A 16,679-nucleotide genomic window follows, 5' to 3' on the forward strand; every position below is an offset into this window, starting at 1 on the left:
GCAAGATTTAATTTAAACTTTTATTTACCATTGTCTTTAATCTCAACCATTCGTGTTTTTTCTTGTGCAATGCGCGCTCCCTACACCGGAAGTTACAGCCAAGTCGTCGGTGTTCATGAGCACGGCAGGAGCGAGTGAACCGGCAAAGACCGGGGTAAGAAGAGGAGCCGGTGGACGGCGAAAAAACACCCAATCCACGGAATGAACATACCGATGTGTGCTTCTTCTCAAAGTTCAGCTATCACTCACTTCACGGTAATCACTTTTACTTTTGAGTCGTCGATTTAATGGCAGCGTGTGAATCGTTTTGATATACCTCATTAGCATTAGCTAGCTTGCTCAGGAAACTAGCCGAGAAGCGCTAACCAGTGTTGACGCCGTTTGCTCAAGTTAGCCAGGTGCTCTGAGAGCTAAGGTTAGCCAGCTAACACACAACCTTTCGTCAACAAACTTAAATACATTACATTGTTTAATTAGCACACTAACACTATGCGGTTGTTCGGTACCAGTTGGTAAACATTAGCGTTAACCTCCAGAACAAATTCCCTAACAAAATGGTTGGTTAAGTTATCAAAGAATCAGTAGTTCGCTGACGTCGTTAGCGGTGATGTAAGCTAACGTGCTAACGGTTAGCTTACTGCTACGCTACGCCCATAGGCCCCACATTCTTTGACGAATAACGTCTGTTTTGTCTGGTCCTTTATTCCTCTGTGTAATTTAATGAACAATATTTGTGAGTTTCATTTTTTCTTATTAAATGACCCTAATTGTTCACTCAGGAACCACCTTGAGGAAACTCAAATCAAGTTATTAAGCAACAAACATTAGCCAAACATGTTTCTTTGGTTACGTGACTGTTGTTGCGTTGTTTTGGTCTTTATTCAGGTTCGCTTTTGCATAACTCAGCTGTTAACTGTATTTTCTCTTTTACATTTCCTTATTCTTAGCATCCTCATAGCAAGAGCCTGACCTACAATTGATCTGACTGCTTGCCCCATTGCCCGGAGAAGTACGAGCCTGTTATTTTAGTGACCCCTGTGTGTGAGAAGAGGAGTGTGTGACCATAGTGTGTAAGCAGCTCTCCCTATGTGTGTGACAATGGGGGACATCAGTGACCTGGACCGACAAATAGAGCAGCTCAGACGCTGTGAGCTCATTAAAGAAAACGAAGTCAAAGCACTGTGTGCCAAAGCCAGGTAATGGATCAAATACACCTATAACAGAGACACAAAATCAGATGTTTGTGATGCCAAATACATATAGCAGAGTTTCATCAGGACTTTTGACTCATGCTAGATATATCCATTCATATAGGTAGCATAAAGCTTACACCAAGCAAATTCAAGTAAATAAAAATACCTAAACTGTGTTTTCATGACATAGTAGAAACTAATTGTTTACAATATCAATGTCACCATTATAGCATTGTTGTATAACTTAAAGTAAATATCAACTAGACTTCCTTTATGACCAGCTGCTAGTGTTTTGAATACATCAATAGAAAACCCAACACGCTTTAGTAGAACACGGAATCCTATTGTAATATCTGTGTGTGTTTTCAGAGAGATTCTGGTTGAAGAAAGTAATGTCCAGAGAGTGGACTCTCCCGTCACAGTAAGAAATTTTTTTTTTTAGTTTGTATGTTCAGAATTTAAAAGAAGTTATATATATGTATGTGTGTAATAACTATGTTTCTCCTAATTTACCTCATAGGTGTGCGGGGATATACATGGTCAGTTCTATGACTTGAAAGAGCTATTTAGAGTAAGTTTCTGTTTGCTTTTACACACTGCTTAATACAGTCTACACCTTTTTTTCTTTAGAAGTTATATTCTTAAATTGGTTGTTCATGCTGGATGCCTACCACAATTTTCCTAGTATTTTGTAACATGATAATGGCGTTTAAAGGAGTTAATTGTAAGTTTTGCTAATGCTACATAGCTAATGTTAGCATTAACAGCTTACGAGTATTGCCAAAAACTTCAGCCATTGTTGTGTTTACAATGCAAATGGTTGGAATACGTCCTCTGAGCAGCTTCTTCTTCCGGGTAAAATGGACCTTACCTCTGATTTGGAAAGTGATGAGATTGGCCAATGCTAGCTGGTTCCACCCCAGACACAGCTGTTGACAAGTGAAGGAGCACCGCTTGACTCCTTAACTTGTGCATGACGACTACCTCACTTAACTGCTGCTGCAGCTCCCACGCATATGTGTGTCCACACACATGCCTTTGATAATGACCATCAATAATAATGTTCATCGTTATTGTTGATGAGCAGTCCGAAAAGTGAAGATTTGGAGCCAGAAAGCAGTAATGTGATTTTTTGTTTACCCTCATTTAGAGTGTGAGAGAGAGAGCCCATCATCCATTTATTAAATAGTTGATAGTCATGTTGTATTATGAATATACAATTGAATTCCATTAAAGAAAAGTTCCAAAATGTTTTTGTAGTTGTCAACTAGATTTCTTAGAATGAAATATGGAATCAGCTGATCAGACTTTTAATTGGAAATTTGCAAAAAGAATTTGCAATCTGTGCATCTCTAGTAGCAATAGCAAAATTTACTAATAGCTCCTTTTGAAAATGTTTTCCCTTATTTCACTGCAGCCATCAGGAGTAAATGACCTATGCATATCCAGAAAGTCGGAGTTTAAAACACAATTTTAATGCAGACAGACTAACTGCAATTGGACATATATCTTTTATAGCTGCAGTTAATGTTAATAGCCTATTCGATACTTCAGTAGCATTGTTCTCCTGTGTGCTGGACACTGGATTTCTGCCGTGTCCAAATCGTACTGAACTAAAAGGAGAGCGGGTCATTTGTTTTTGTTTTTTTCAGCTTTTGGTTTATTGGTGAGTTTTGTTAGTAGAGTGCTCACATCTCTACTAGCTTTGTAGGCACATGCTGTAGCAGTTCAGTAGACTCTGTTAGTCAGCACTCCAGGCTAACTAATGCTTGGTCAAGTTTGATACATGTCCAGTCACACTGAGAATGGTGCTGATGTTATTCATAACATTGTGTTTTTTATGTGAATTCTATAATATCCAACTGTTAAACGGACTGGTTGTTCATAATCTTTTTACCTTGCAGGTAGGTGGAGATGTCCCAGAGACAAATTATCTCTTCATGGGTGATTTTGTGGACAGAGGCTTCTACAGTGTGGAGACTTTCCTTCTTCTGCTAGCTCTTAAGGTACTCATGAATTTTCATCCATGTTCACTGCTGAACTGCACTGCAACTTGCAACTTAACAGGAAAACGCGTGTGTTACCTTTTAATGCTCATGTCTGCATATGCTTTAAAGAAATTCACACAGGATCCTCATCTTTTTGCTTCTGCTGTGTTCCTAAGGTGCGTTATCCAGACAGGATAACTTTGATCCGGGGAAACCATGAGTCGCGGCAAATCACCCAGGTCTACGGCTTCTATGATGAATGCCTCCGCAAGTACGGCTCAGTCACTGTCTGGAGATACTGCACTGAGATCTTTGACTACTTGTCCCTCTCTGCTATCATTGATGGAAAGGTGAAATGCATTTTCCAGTACACCCTTGTGAATCTGATATCAATGGAGCTTAATGCATTACATTTTTTCTTAGAGGTTTTGCTTTTCTAATATCTGGTTGAATAACTTATTTCCATTCCATCATCTGATTTGATCCACTCCTCTCTATGTCCTTCAGATCTTCTGTGTGCATGGTGGCTTGTCTCCTTCCATCCAGACACTGGACCAGATCAGAACCATTGACAGAAAACAGGAAGTGCCCCATGACGGGCCCATGTGTGACCTCCTGTGGTCGGACCCTGAAGGTATACAGGAATCTCTCATGCCTTTTAAACACTGCATTGTTGATTCATGTGCTTATTAATGTTCAAGCTAACATGGAAATTTTTGATTTGAAGAAGGGCAACTGGCAGAAGTGCTGGAATTGATATACATAGCCATGATATGGCCATGCAAAACCTGAAAAAGTCATGGAATTTGTAAATTGTGTTTTCTAAGTCTGTCAAAGTTTTGCAGGACAAGAAATCCTCAAAGGTTTTTGGAAAAGTGATTAGTCATAGTTTAACAAAGTTTAATAAATATAAGTTTTACAAGTGATCTGTACATATTTTATATCGGGCAATGCGACGACAGACAAATAATTACTGAATACGATGATCACAGGTGTAGCTGACCACAGTAACAAGCTACATTGTCTTGCGTGGCTATACATAGACAATATACTGTTTGTCAAGGTTTTGAAAAGACAACAGAGTGTGGATTGTGTGGAAAAACATTTGGCATTTGGAACATGGGAGATGAAGAGCTTTTCAAGGATTCACTGGATTTATCATGTTTGCACCACATATCTGATGTCCACTGTCTTCAACTAAACTGTGTTTCAGCAGACAAGAAAATTAACTATTTTATTCAGAATTTGTTTTCCAAGCATTAATTATGCATTATGAAATATGAGTATCTCTCTCCCCACGCATGCACTTTCTTGTCTCTCTTGTGTTGGTCACGAAACTTAGTTTAATGTCATGACTAAAATGTGTTTGAACGTTTCACGCAGCAATCATTTTCAAAGTTTACACAAGTCTTCCCCTAATCCTGATATCATGTTAAAATCAGATCATCACCTGACCGATTTTCTCTCCTTGCTCTCAGACACCACAGGATGGGGAGTGAGTCCCAGAGGCGCTGGGTACTTGTTTGGAAGCGACGTGGTGGCCCAGTTCAACGCCGCCAACGACATCCACATGATCTGCCGAGCACACCAGCTGGTCATGGAGGGCTACAAGTGGCACTTCAACGAGACGGTGCTCACTGTCTGGTCAGCACCCAACTACTGCTACAGGTAGATAAGTTACAGTAACACAGTTTGTTATATGTGCTTAAGGAGAGGTCTATTGTGTGTGTGTGTGTGTGTGTGTGTCTCTAATGGTAACCAGTGACCCTCTTTGTACAGTTTTGTGTCCTATTTGACATTAGGGAAGGAATTGTCCTCAAAATTGTCTTTTTGACATAGTAGCCAAAGTTGAAGTGAATCAACTGGTCAGATCTGTTGGTATGTTGGTTTAGTTTTAGGAAACTAAACTTTAACTATGTGTTATGTCTTGTTCACTTGTTGGTGAGTGTCCTTACTCGGTTCGTTTCGTCCATGCGTTTGTAAAGTTTATATTTGAAAGGCCTATCAATATGGTTTTGTGTTTTTCTGTAGTGTAGCACAGTGTGTTACTCATAACATTCTTTCCCAGCCCTGGAACTCTAACCATTTTAGGATACACCCAAAATTATATATTTACATAATTAAATTAATATCATAGATATGTGACAACTAGTCGCCTAATGCCTTGAACTAACGACTACTAGTCGACCAGGACACTCTTTGGTGGGAGGGAGCCCTATAATCATCAGGTTTAAGTTTCCTTCAGTAGTAAAGTTATTCCACTTCTCTGTACATCCATGGATACAGTGCAAACAGGAACTGCTAATAGTTAATTTAGCATACTGTTAATGTTGTCAATTTGACAACAAATATAGAACTGTGCTCACATTGTAACCACAGCTTTCTGTATAAAACTCCTAAAGCATTATGGGAACTGTAGTTCTTACACAGCGTGATGTACAAAGAATTATCCATTAATATGAACTATTTTTTAATATTCCTCAGCTATTATAAAGCTCAAAATGACTCATCACTGTGGTTCAGATATCCCTGCATCACTGACCCTCTCCTCAATCCATTCATATACATGTATATGTTCATTTGGATGATTTTAATATGTGAAGTATGAAAACTACCTGGTTTGGTATCTTAGCACCAACATCTAGTAGTTTATAGACAAGTCAGTTTTACATCACAGGTAGCAGCCATGTGTTGATTTACCCTCAAAGTTTCATGACTGGTAACTGCAAATATGTGAATATCCTAACCACTTTTTTGTCTCTGGACAATCAGATGTGGCAACGTGGCGGCCATTTTGGAGTTGGATGAGCATCTACAGCGAGAGTTCATCATATTTGAAGCAGCACCACAAGAGACCAGGGGCATCCCCTCCAAGAAGCCAGTAGCTGACTATTTTCTGTGAAGGCTTTGAGCAGACAGCCATGATGTGTTGAAACCTCCGGTACCATTTCACACCTGCCGCACTCCATCCTGCTGCTGGACGGTTCCGTCAGTCTGAACTCACAGCAGTTAGACAGAAAACCCGCCAAACCCTCTGAAGCTCCACACAGGTTCAGTTTGAAGAGCTGGATTTTTGCCGCACTGCCCAAGCCTGACAGAGCAGTCACTGTGAAAGTTGTAGGGGTGAGGTCGATACTGGGCCCATGACTGTTGTCACTTGTCTTCAGCTACATAAGGTGGTCATTTTCTTTCTGCCCTCAGCCTCCTTCCATTTCCATCTGCTGTCCTCCTCTCTCACTCTGTAGATATGACACTCTCTCTCCTCGACTTATCCTCAACCACACTTGTAGTATTTTTTTCATGACGAACATTGTCATTTAGTTTTAGAAATATTTGGAAGGAGTTAGATTTTTTTTTTTTTTTTTTTTTCAAAAATATGCAGGTGTAGGACAATTTTATCTTTTAAAGGAATTCCTCCAATGCATATGTTATTTGTTTTTGATTTTTGAATAATTTTTGCTGCCAGGATTAAATGCAAAATGACCAATCCCCTCACCCTGTTTTTTGCTCTTATGTTTCTTTTTAACTGTCATTTTGTCATGTGAGTCACTATTTAACATACCCAGTGCTGCTGCTCAGCACCATCACAAATAAATACCATTAATGTAATGACTCCCAGTAGGAGTCACTATATTCATCATTGTTTTCTCTCTTAATTCCTTTTAATCTACAAATCTCTGTAGGTCTGTCAATTTTGATATTGTGAGAATAAAGTTTTTGTATTAATGCTGATTTATTTTCAGGTGTGATTTAATGGCGCATGCATTGTGACATTGAAACTGTAAAACCGGATGTTTGATCCGACTGTCGCCTGAGCTCAGCTGTGATTGGCCGTCCTTATTAAGCAACTCTGTCCCAGTGAACCCTGAAATCCTATACCTGTGCAGTTTTAACGGGCACACAGTTAACACATGTCACAAGTACCTACTTGACTACTCAGTAATAGTGCTGACATCTTTAAGTGTTAGTTTCTCTTGCTTTTTATCGAAATATATTGAGTATTTTGAGTTTGAGTATTGGGTGTTGTGCATCTTTCAGCGCACATTAACATATGTTATATTGAGTGGAAATAATGTACTTTATTATTCTCCCAAGATATTAAGCTGCATAAAGCTGATAACTTAAGATAGGTGTTTTAACTTAAAAGTGTGATAATATAATTAATACTACCAGGGTTTTTTTTACATTACATCAACAAAACTCCACTGAGTCCTATGCATGTCATACTATGACAGTAGGAGGAATAAGAAATGACCTGGAGATGATAAGAACACAAAACAATTATTAACACGAATGCACACAACTACATTAAGGCCAAAGTATCTGCACAGCTTAAACATTGTACCTCAGTACTCGAGTCTGAAGCACAGTTCCATGTTGTAATATTTTAATTTATGTACAGTTTGGTAACAAAAGTTGAGAGGGTGAAAGTGTTTTGAAGACTCAAGAGAACGAGGACATGTCTTTTTCCTGCAGGCTGTTCTACCCTGTTACTGAAGTAAAAACACGTCACATCACATTTTTAACACTTCATAAACACTTTGTACAAGCTTCAGCTTTGTAGTTGTTAATATGTGATGCCCTCTCCTCAGATAATCCTCAATGGCTGACAGCATAATGAATACACCTCATGCAATTATTCAATCAGCCAATCATCAGCCCTCTGGAGCACACTCAGAAACACGCAGTGAGCTGTGGTGCTGCAGCCGTGTAGATAGGAGAGGTCAGAGTTTGAATAGCTAGACAGGCCGCAGTAAACCAGGCCGACGGGGGCTGCAACAGCAGCTGCACGGCGCACTGAATAAATGGGTGACAGTTTGCACATGGAGCTCCACGCTGAACACACAAGGTCACTGCTCTCCCGTCTGACAAGTTGTACTGCTAGTTTTTCAAGATCGACTAAAGCGGCTCCACCTCCCCGTTTCGATGGGCGTCCAAGGCGAACCGGTAGTTAGAAAAGGGAGAACACCCGGAAACAAAAGAGCTCCCACCAGTCATCATCTCATCGGCACGGGGGTTGCGGAGCTGTGCGGTTTGAGAGACAAAACTCACATTAACAGGTAGTCAAGGCTAAACATTACTTCTTCTGGATTTAAATTTATGTATTTGACAAACACTAATTCCCGTGGATGGATATCATAGTAAGTTTTTTTAGAAATAGAAAATTCCTTAAATTCCAGGGAAAAGGGGAAAGATTTGCTCTCACACTAACCTGCTACTTTCCTCAGGTAATCACAGCTTTGTGTTACACAAGCTGTAACTGTCTGCACTTCTTTTATCATAATGATTATTATTAAACATAATATCATGTCAGTTCATTTAAACTAAAACAAGTTAGTAAAACTAACTCTTTACCGCTAATCTCTGGCTTTTTAACAGTAGCTGCAAGTAACACTAATTCGGTGAATGTCACTGTCATGGTCAGACAGTGGTGTGCCAAACTCCATTGACAAATATCACAGTTTATGTGTTTTTTGCTTTCCCGCTAAAGTGAATGAGAACAGCCATACACTTGAATACATCTGGTGAATCGTTAAAGTGTTGTAGTAAATTCGTCTTACAGAATTTTTTACAAATGTTTCCTCTCCGCGGCGAAATATTGCGAAATTGCTTGAGGCTCCCTAGAAAAACCCATTAGTTTTCCCTGGGTTTTGAAGGCTCACTCTGGCGTCTTCGTGGATCATTTCACTTCTTGAACAGCTCCACAGCTAATGAACAGGCGCCTCAGTTCATGGAGCTATAACTCAATTCCACGGGGTTGCAAATAACAGGGTATGCTTGGAAATTACACAGAGGAATACTTAAAATGTACACTTCTTATACACAAACAATTAATGGTTGACACCAAATGCTGAAATGACAGATCAACACTGAATCAAGTTTTTTTTTTTTTTTTTTTTTTTTTTTTCTTGTTTTTTGTTTTTAAAAACAAGCATTTGCCTGTTACATCCTCTCAAATGTGATTTTTTTTTTTTTTTTTTTTTTTTTTTTTTTTTTGTCTTGCTTTTCTCTGTTTCAGCTTATTTGAATCTGCCTGTGTGTGTTCCAGGTGAAAGAATGGAAACCCATAGTCAGGTAGTTGATAGGCTGCGGTCATCGTTTCGTTCAGGTGTCACAATACCAGAGCAGTTTCGTCGAACACAGCTGACCAAGCTGATGTCCATGGTCAAAGACAACGAGGAACAGATTTTAAATGCATTGCACAACGACCTCGCCAAGGTACAAGACTGTGCTCACGTGTCGTGTACACACACACACACACACACACACACATGCACACACTCTACTTCCTCAAAGTTTTGTTTTGCACAGCTGTTTCTTTGCAGTTCAGTATTTTTAAAGCCTGTAACAACCCTGCTACACATTTGTGAGAAATTCACACATTAAACAATATGTACAAATATCAACTGTACTCAATAAGCACTAACTCTTTTCTCTTTCTTGGTACATCAGCCAAAGTTTGAGGCCATCCTGTCTGAGGTTGTCATTGTGATCAATGAGTTGCACCATGCCATCGCTAACTTCAAAAGCTGGATGCAGCCAGAGTATGTCAGCAAAAACCTGGTAGGTTTAACAATGATTTATCAAAAACATACATTTCATATACTTACATTATAATGCTTTATCATTTTTATTGTATACCATAATTAAATGATGTCTTGATCTTATCTTGTGTGATTACCATTACACATTGCCAAAGGTTTTCGGTTTACAAAGTTAAAGGATAATTAAGCACCAGGCTGAGAAGTTTGTTTTTACTTTTGACCAAACCCAGGACCGACTCAAATGTGATGTCACCAAGTACTGACACACCCAGTGGTACATTTCTACATCACTGCAGCGAGTCGAGACGTTAAACCTCTGGAGACCAGAAAAATCTTTTTCTTTTCAGCTGGAGTTAAAGGGGTATTCCAGTGATTTATACGGTGGCCCTGAGTGCTCAACGCACTGCAACTTAAGAAAACACAAACAACTATCAACTATCTTCATCAGTTTGACAACACACGTGCTGCAAATACTCGCAACACAATGGAAGTGTTTTCCAGGCGACACAAACAAGTGATGGACCTAACTGGGACACGCTTGCATGGATGAATTATAATACTTACATACTTGTAGTTCAATGCTTTTAACTTCAAAAGTCACAAAGTATGAACAACAAGTGCGTCCCGGCCGGGTTCATCACTTTTTAGTGTCCCCCTGGAAACAACGTCGTTTTGTGAGTATTTGCAGTGTGTTTGTGTATCTGGTTGTGTTGTGAGTACACGTTGTCAAATTGATGATGTTTTCTGAATTTGTTTGTGTTTTGTCTGTTTACGTGTGCTTTCCTAAGTTGCAGTAGTTTGAACTCTCAGGGCCACCGTACATTTAGTATTGCTGACAAAAAATCACTGGAGTACCCCTTTAAGTTGCTCTTTAAAGTTTTAAATAAAAGGAAACCTTTGCATTTAAAATGGATGACAGAAATGATGTTCACATACTGTATGTTTATGTGCTGTATTTTCAAAATGTGTGTTTTGCTTTATAGTTTTTTATTTGTCCATTTTCAGGCCACAAAACTAGATGACTGTTTTGTAAAGAGGGAGCCGTTAGGAGTCGTGTTAATCATCGGGGCCTGGAATTACCCCTTGCAACTCCTTATCCTACCTATGGTTGCGGCTATTGCAGCAGGTATCATTCACATCCACATCTGAGCTGTTCAAACTGCAATAATCAATTTTTTTTTATTTTTTTTTTTATAAATAATAATAAATCAAATGGCAACATTAAGTCATCACCAGTTCCCTTCAGGTCCATGGAGCATTTTAGCCTCACTAGCTTTTTGTTTCGGTTTTCTGTCCCACAAACTCCCACCCTGAAAAATTAAACCGGTTCATGCTGTTGCTACTGGAAACCAGCGCAGCCAGTAAAACCCAAAAAGATGAGCTAAAAGACGCTGTAAAGCTGAACAGAACTGAGGGGAGCAGCAGATCTAGGTGATACTTGAGTGACCTGTCATGTGATCCAGTGTTAACACATTAAATATTTATTAGTAAATTGAAGTCTTACGTTTTGCTTTGCATTCACAAGCTCTTTTTCTCAAACCTACAATTAAAGGCAGGTCCTCGCATGATGACGGCTGGTCTGTAGCTGACTCATGTGTTAGATGTCAAGATTCAAGGTCATTAACACAGCAATAACACAACGTTACATGAAGCCAGTAGATAATAGCAGCATTTCTGACTTCATGATGCAGTGGTCTCAGTAAATGTGGCTGAGGTTAGAGGCTTTACAAGCTAAATGTGGCCTCTAAACACTCTTAGAAACAATGTGCAATTTACTAATATCACTGAAGTCTTTACTGGTTGTTGTTGTTTATGTTGATGTCTCCAACTAGGAAACTGTATAGTGGTCAAGCCTTCAGAGGTCAGTGCTGCCACAGACAGTCTGATAGCAGAACTCATCCCCAAGTATCTGTCTCAGGTAAAGCATCGTCTCAGGTTTTCTTTTGGTCCCGAGATGTGTTTGATTGTGTTATTTCTTCTGTTAAATCTACAAAGTCAGTGTTGTGTGGCCAGTTGTGTTATTTTTTAACAATAATAGAAGGCTAAAAACATGAACCTGTGATCGATCGATCGATCAATCATCAATCTCATAATCTCAAAAATAAAGAGATGTGAGAAGTACTGGAGAAGAGTTGTGCAACGTGTTGTATGGACTTCAGTGGTGACCAATATATTAAATGAGCCATGACATGACTCATTTTACAGTTGAAAGACGAGCTTATTTGCCTTCAGGTGGATGAACGACGTGATGGACAAACTGTTTCTAAAACATATCTTTGACTTGTCTGTTCTGCAGTTTCCTCTTAATCATTGGCTGATGTATACACCAATAGGATACAGCTCTTTTGAGTATCTGTGAGCTTGACACAGTGCATCCGACACTAATTAAAGTGGGACTCTTAATTTGACAGGACTGTTATGCAGTTGTTAGTGGTGGAGCGGAGGAGACCAAAGCGCTTCTGCAGAATCGCTTTGACCACATCTTCTACACAGGTAAAAACCTCCGGGATGGATCCGTTTACTGCATGTCGGTGTTGTAAATGTAGACATTTATATTACCCCTTTTAAACTGGTCTCAAGACCACAACGTCAGCAATTTGTCTTGGACAAGAACACAACAAATACATGCTAAGATCCAAAGCATCACTCTGCTATCAACAGATTTGTAGTTGATCAGGGAGTTAGCAATATAGCTTGGTCCTCGCCCATTAAGGGCTTTGTATCTAAGGAGGAGGAGCTTTAGAATCAATTCTAAATGTAACAGGAAGCTAAAACTGACTGAAGTGCTCTGTCCTCCTGGTTCTGGTTAATAGCCAAGCTGCAGAGTTTTAATGAGCTGAAGTCTGATTTATTGTGGTGGTGGTGTTTTTTTAGTTTTTTTTTATTTGGAGGCCAGTAAAAAGTGGAATTACAATAATTCAGTCAGCTTGAAATAAAGCCATGTTTTTCAGCATCTTTTTGATTGTATAAATGACTGTACTATAGCGATGTTTCCATGGTAGGAAAATGTTTTTTGTTTCCTTGATGTGGAACACTGAATCTTCAAATAAGCAGGTTACTTAATAATGTAAAATTAGCGTCTGACAGTAAAGTAATAATCATCTTTTCTAGCAGCTGTGTTGTCATGAAATGTAGAAATGTAGTTCATGCTCATCAGAGACAGAATCTCATCCTCTCTTTGGACATTAACCTTTCACTTCTCTTTCAGGTTCTCAGACCGTGGCTCGCAGCATCCTGCAGGCGGCTTCGGTCCACTTGACCCCAGTGACCTTGGAGCTGGGCGGGAAGTGTCCGTGCTTCATATATGGTCGGGTGAACATCGCAGCTGCTGCTCGCCGCTTGGCGTGGGCTAAGTTTTTCAACGCGGGCCAGAGCTGCGTGGCTCCGGACTACGTTCTGTGCTCGCTGGCCACGCGGGACGCCCTGCTGCCGGCACTGCGGGAAGCCCTGGAGGGTTTCTACAGCAAGGAGCCCCAGAAGTGTCCCGACCTGTCCCGCATCGTGTCACCCCGGCACTGGATGCGTCTGATGGAACTGCTCAAGAAGTCCAGTGGTAAAGTTGTTCTGGGAGGAGAGAGCGACCAGGAGGACAAGTACATAGGTAGGTGATACCCTGTTCTACACAGCGTCTCACAGTACAACAGAGAAAGCCCAGCATTCATACAAAAACTCCCGAAGGTAACCTGTTATTAAAGCTTAACTCTTAACGAGCAACATGGCTGACATAGTTTACCCACAAACGACGAGAGGAGGAGCGGCAATGTGCTCGTGCCAGTTTAACATCCTTGATTTAAGAGATATTACAAGATACTGATAAGATACTCTGAGTGTATACCGGGTATTTCCCCTCAGCGGAGCCGAGTGGAAAAACAGGTAAATGATTGTTTTCATAGCGATCAGTGATCTTCATAAAGCTACAGGATGTAACCGTGCAACCTGATAACATCAGGAAAGTGTCTGTTCAGTCAGAGGAGACGAATACTTTAGGTGAGAAGAGGGAGAGGGGGATGAAGATAGAAACTGTGACATCAGTTACACAGGACAGTTGTTGATCAGTTAGTGTGTGTGTGTTTTCTTAATTTTGGAATTGAAACATTATCACTCATTTTACATTAAATGTCTCTTAAATAACATTAATGGTCATGATGAAAGTAAAGACTTAAAAATGAACTAAAGCGATTTAAATACTTTTATAAATCATGTAGTTTCTGGTTCCTCCTGCAGGTTCCTGATTCGAGCGTCTTCAGTGACGATTGTTTAGTTTAGGGAAACACTTATTATGTTTAAGAAGGTTCATAAGATGGCGTCTGTGATCATTTTAGATGCGTTTGGGGAAACGAGGTCCTGAACGGTAGAATCTTGCACTGACCTGTATGATTTTAACTTCAGTTGTTTATATCAGGTTTGAGTCAGTGCTCAGAAACAGTAAGAGAGCAAGAGCCCAGTGACGTCTGGATACTAATTAAGTAAAGTATAAATAAGTGTGAAACTGTCTAGTTCAGCTTTAAAATAGGTGCAATTTGGTGGCGTTTTTGATTTTGTATTAAATTACATCAATTTCTAAAGAACATGTAGGGAGGCAGGGAATGGAAACTCTTTCCAAGTCTCTGTTGTTGCGATAAATAAACATCTGGGTTTATGCATTAATGTAGAATAAACTAATAACTAATAAATTAATAATTGCTGGTATTGCTGGAAGAATTTGGGGGCGTTCAGAGATAAAATTTCATAATTCCATAAAGCAAAGTTTCTGCATCATCCACATTGTGTCTGAATGTAGATAATTTCTTGATGTATTGAAATATATATATATATATATATTATATATATATATATATATATATATATATATATTATATATATATATATATATATATATACACACACACACACACACACACACACACACACACACACACACACACACACACACACACACACACACACACACACACACACACACCGTAAAGGCTTCTGGTCCTGTGCTCTCCTCAGCTCCAACAGTGCTGGTGGACGTGTCTGAAGACGACTCCCTGATGGAGGAGGAGATTTTCGGCCCCATCCTGCCCATCCTAACCGTGGAGACTCTGGAGGAAGGCATCGACTTCATCAACCGTAAAGAGAAACCTTTGGCTGTCTATGTTTTCTCTGATGAATCCTCTGTAAGAACACACAACTCTGCTAACTCCCGCCTCACAACTACAGACATATCGTCTTATATTTTTATCTTGTAATTTTACTGTTTAATTTTTGTTTGGAGGTGGTCAACACGGTGCTGGAGAAGACCAGCAGCGGAGGATTCTGCTCCAATGATGGGATCATCCACATGACCCTGCCAAGTCTGCCTTTTGGAGGTGTAGGTAGGTGTGACCCTGTTCTAAAGTGTCTCTGATCTCCCACTCATGTGATCACTGGTTCAGATTCAGAGTGTAAACATCCTCTACTATGATTTATATCTTGTTTAACATGGTTTTCAAAAAAAATCAAAATTTTAAAACTGGGTCTGAAGCTCATCTTCTCTTACTTCCTGATTGAGAAATCTGGATCAGGCCTTGTGGCCCCGCCCACCACCTGCTGGCTCCAGGTGGACAGGTGAGAGAGCAGAGAGTATCAAGATGGTTAGAGGAGGAAACATGTTTGAGCCTCAGTCAGACTCAGATGAGGAGTCTGTTGAGACCAGAACCAAAGACTAGCAGACGGATCAGAACAGTTAGCGCAGTTAGCATCTTTTATTTGTTTATGTGGTTTGTGGCTCTCTGTGCTGACAAGGTTTCAGGTTTATTTAGCCCCGCCCCCTGTCCTCACAAGTTGACAGGATTGGTTCCTTAGGTCTGTGACATATGAAACCCTGGCTGTCTGAATCTGTTATGTGACTATCATTGGTTCATAGTAATATGTTAACAGGGTTAAACACTGGATTTTCATTGGAGGGGGTCTTTAACATTGGCTTGTTATTATTCTGAGTCCGTTTGATCATGTCGGAGAATATTCCCACACTGACACTGAGATGATAGTTTCTCAGTCATTTCTAGTCTGGACTGGAACATATGTAAGTTTGCCTCTCCTCCTTATCTGTGTTTTTTGACTGGTGTTCTGGTTTTCACTGTGTCGTCCAGGGGCCAGTGGTTGGGGCAGTTACCACGGCCGCTGGGGCTTCGAGACGTTCAGCCACCAGCGGGCCTGCATGCTGCGCGGCTGGGCTCTGGAGAGGCTCAACGGCCTGCGTTACCCTCCGTACAGCGACGAAAAGCTGGGCTGGCTGCGCTGGACCACGTCACCCAAGAGCAGCTGCTCGCTCATGTGATGACAAGCTGTGTGTGTGTGTGCGTGTGTGTGTAGATAGTGGAGCTTTTTTATACTTTGTGCATGAGTGAATGTTGGAAGTTAATGTAGAAACAGGATTAATCATTCTTTTTTTAATGTGTGTGTGTGTGTGTGTGTGTGTATTAACATACTTGTTTTGTCCCTTTTCACACTTTTCATTTTGCAACCGATTGTAATTTTGTAATTTACAGTGTTTTTAGAAAATATTATGACCTGTATTTTCTCTTCAATAGAACAATTCCTACCTTTAATCACTGCGTTTAAGTCACATGCTTACCTTCTGAGCTCATGTGTTTTGGCACAGATTGGAGAAAAAAGATTTTTTTGTGTTGTTTTTTTTTTTTAAATTGATAAAACTCTGCACGGGCTCAGATATCTAAATTTCTAGGAATTTCTGTCAGCTTACTTTTATCTCCTTGCACTGAAATCTTTAGGTGGTGAGAACAGTGGAAGTGTTTTGACGACCTCATTGTGAATCTGTCAGTTTGTTTTTTTTTTTTTTTTCTTTTTTCAGATTTGTTATTGTCTGTATTTTAATAGTTTTTCATTAAATACTGTAAATAAATTAGAAATTTGACCTTTATTGCCAAACAAATGTCTTTAAAAATTTGTTCCAAAAAAAAAAAAAG

General features: G+C 39.8%; 2 protein-coding genes across 5 annotated transcripts; both read left to right on the forward strand.

The window, feature by feature from the left end:
* Positions 1 to 96: 96 nt before the first annotated feature.
* Positions 97 to 6,913, forward strand: LOC130184982 (serine/threonine-protein phosphatase 4 catalytic subunit B). Its single transcript, XM_056401135.1, has 9 exons — positions 97 to 255; positions 948 to 1,196; positions 1,563 to 1,614; positions 1,714 to 1,764; positions 3,098 to 3,199; positions 3,358 to 3,531; positions 3,689 to 3,815; positions 4,660 to 4,849; positions 5,954 to 6,913. The coding sequence occupies exons 2-9, from the start codon at positions 1,087 to 1,089 to the stop codon at positions 6,081 to 6,083; spliced, it is 936 nt and encodes a 311-aa protein (XP_056257110.1). The 5' UTR covers positions 97 to 255; positions 948 to 1,086; the 3' UTR covers positions 6,084 to 6,913.
* Positions 6,914 to 7,937: 1,024 nt separating this feature from the next.
* Positions 7,938 to 16,209, forward strand: aldh3b1 (aldehyde dehydrogenase 3 family, member B1). Of its 4 annotated transcripts, none has more exons than XM_056401133.1 (10): positions 7,938 to 8,322; positions 9,231 to 9,400; positions 9,635 to 9,745; positions 10,732 to 10,852; positions 11,559 to 11,644; positions 12,138 to 12,219; positions 12,935 to 13,327; positions 14,722 to 14,888; positions 14,987 to 15,086; positions 15,843 to 16,209. In XM_056401133.1, exons 2-10 carry the CDS (start codon positions 9,239 to 9,241, stop codon positions 16,028 to 16,030), a joined length of 1,410 nt encoding a protein of 469 aa, XP_056257108.1. In that variant the 5' UTR covers positions 7,938 to 8,322; positions 9,231 to 9,238; the 3' UTR covers positions 16,031 to 16,209. The 4 variants fall into 4 exon arrangements, with proteins under 4 accessions (XP_056257108.1, XP_056257107.1, XP_056257106.1 ...); XM_056401132.1 differs by having other exon boundaries at positions 7,938 to 8,241; positions 9,201 to 9,400; XM_056401131.1 differs by having other exon boundaries at positions 7,940 to 8,241.
* The last annotated feature ends 470 nt before the right edge of the window (positions 16,210 to 16,679 follow it).

The sequence above is a fragment of the Seriola aureovittata genome, chromosome 17 (genome assembly GCF_021018895.1).
Source record: "Seriola aureovittata isolate HTS-2021-v1 ecotype China chromosome 17, ASM2101889v1, whole genome shotgun sequence".
Classification (NCBI taxonomy): domain Eukaryota; kingdom Metazoa; phylum Chordata; class Actinopteri; order Carangiformes; family Carangidae; genus Seriola; species Seriola aureovittata.

What these genes read in the sequence shown, in the direction of transcription:
- LOC130184982 (XM_056401135.1), top strand. Translation starts at nt 1,087, where the DNA reads ATGTGTGTGACAATGGGGGACATCAGTGACCTGGACCGACAAATAGAG. An exon ending in GCACTGTGTGCCAAAGCCAG is followed by an intron (nt 1,197 to 1,562) that starts GTAATGGATCAA and finishes GTGTGTTTTCAG; the next exon opens with AGAGATTCTGGTTGAAGAAA. An exon ending in GAGTGGACTCTCCCGTCACA is followed by an intron (nt 1,615 to 1,713) that starts GTAAGAAATTTT and finishes TTTACCTCATAG; the next exon opens with GTGTGCGGGGATATACATGG.
- aldh3b1 (XM_056401133.1), top strand. Translation starts at nt 9,239, where the DNA reads ATGGAAACCCATAGTCAGGTAGTTGATAGGCTGCGGTCATCGTTTCGT. An exon ending in AGTATGTCAGCAAAAACCTG is followed by an intron (nt 9,746 to 10,731) that starts GTAGGTTTAACA and finishes GTCCATTTTCAG; the next exon opens with GCCACAAAACTAGATGACTG. An exon ending in GGTTGCGGCTATTGCAGCAG is followed by an intron (nt 10,853 to 11,558) that starts GTATCATTCACA and finishes GTCTCCAACTAG; the next exon opens with GAAACTGTATAGTGGTCAAG.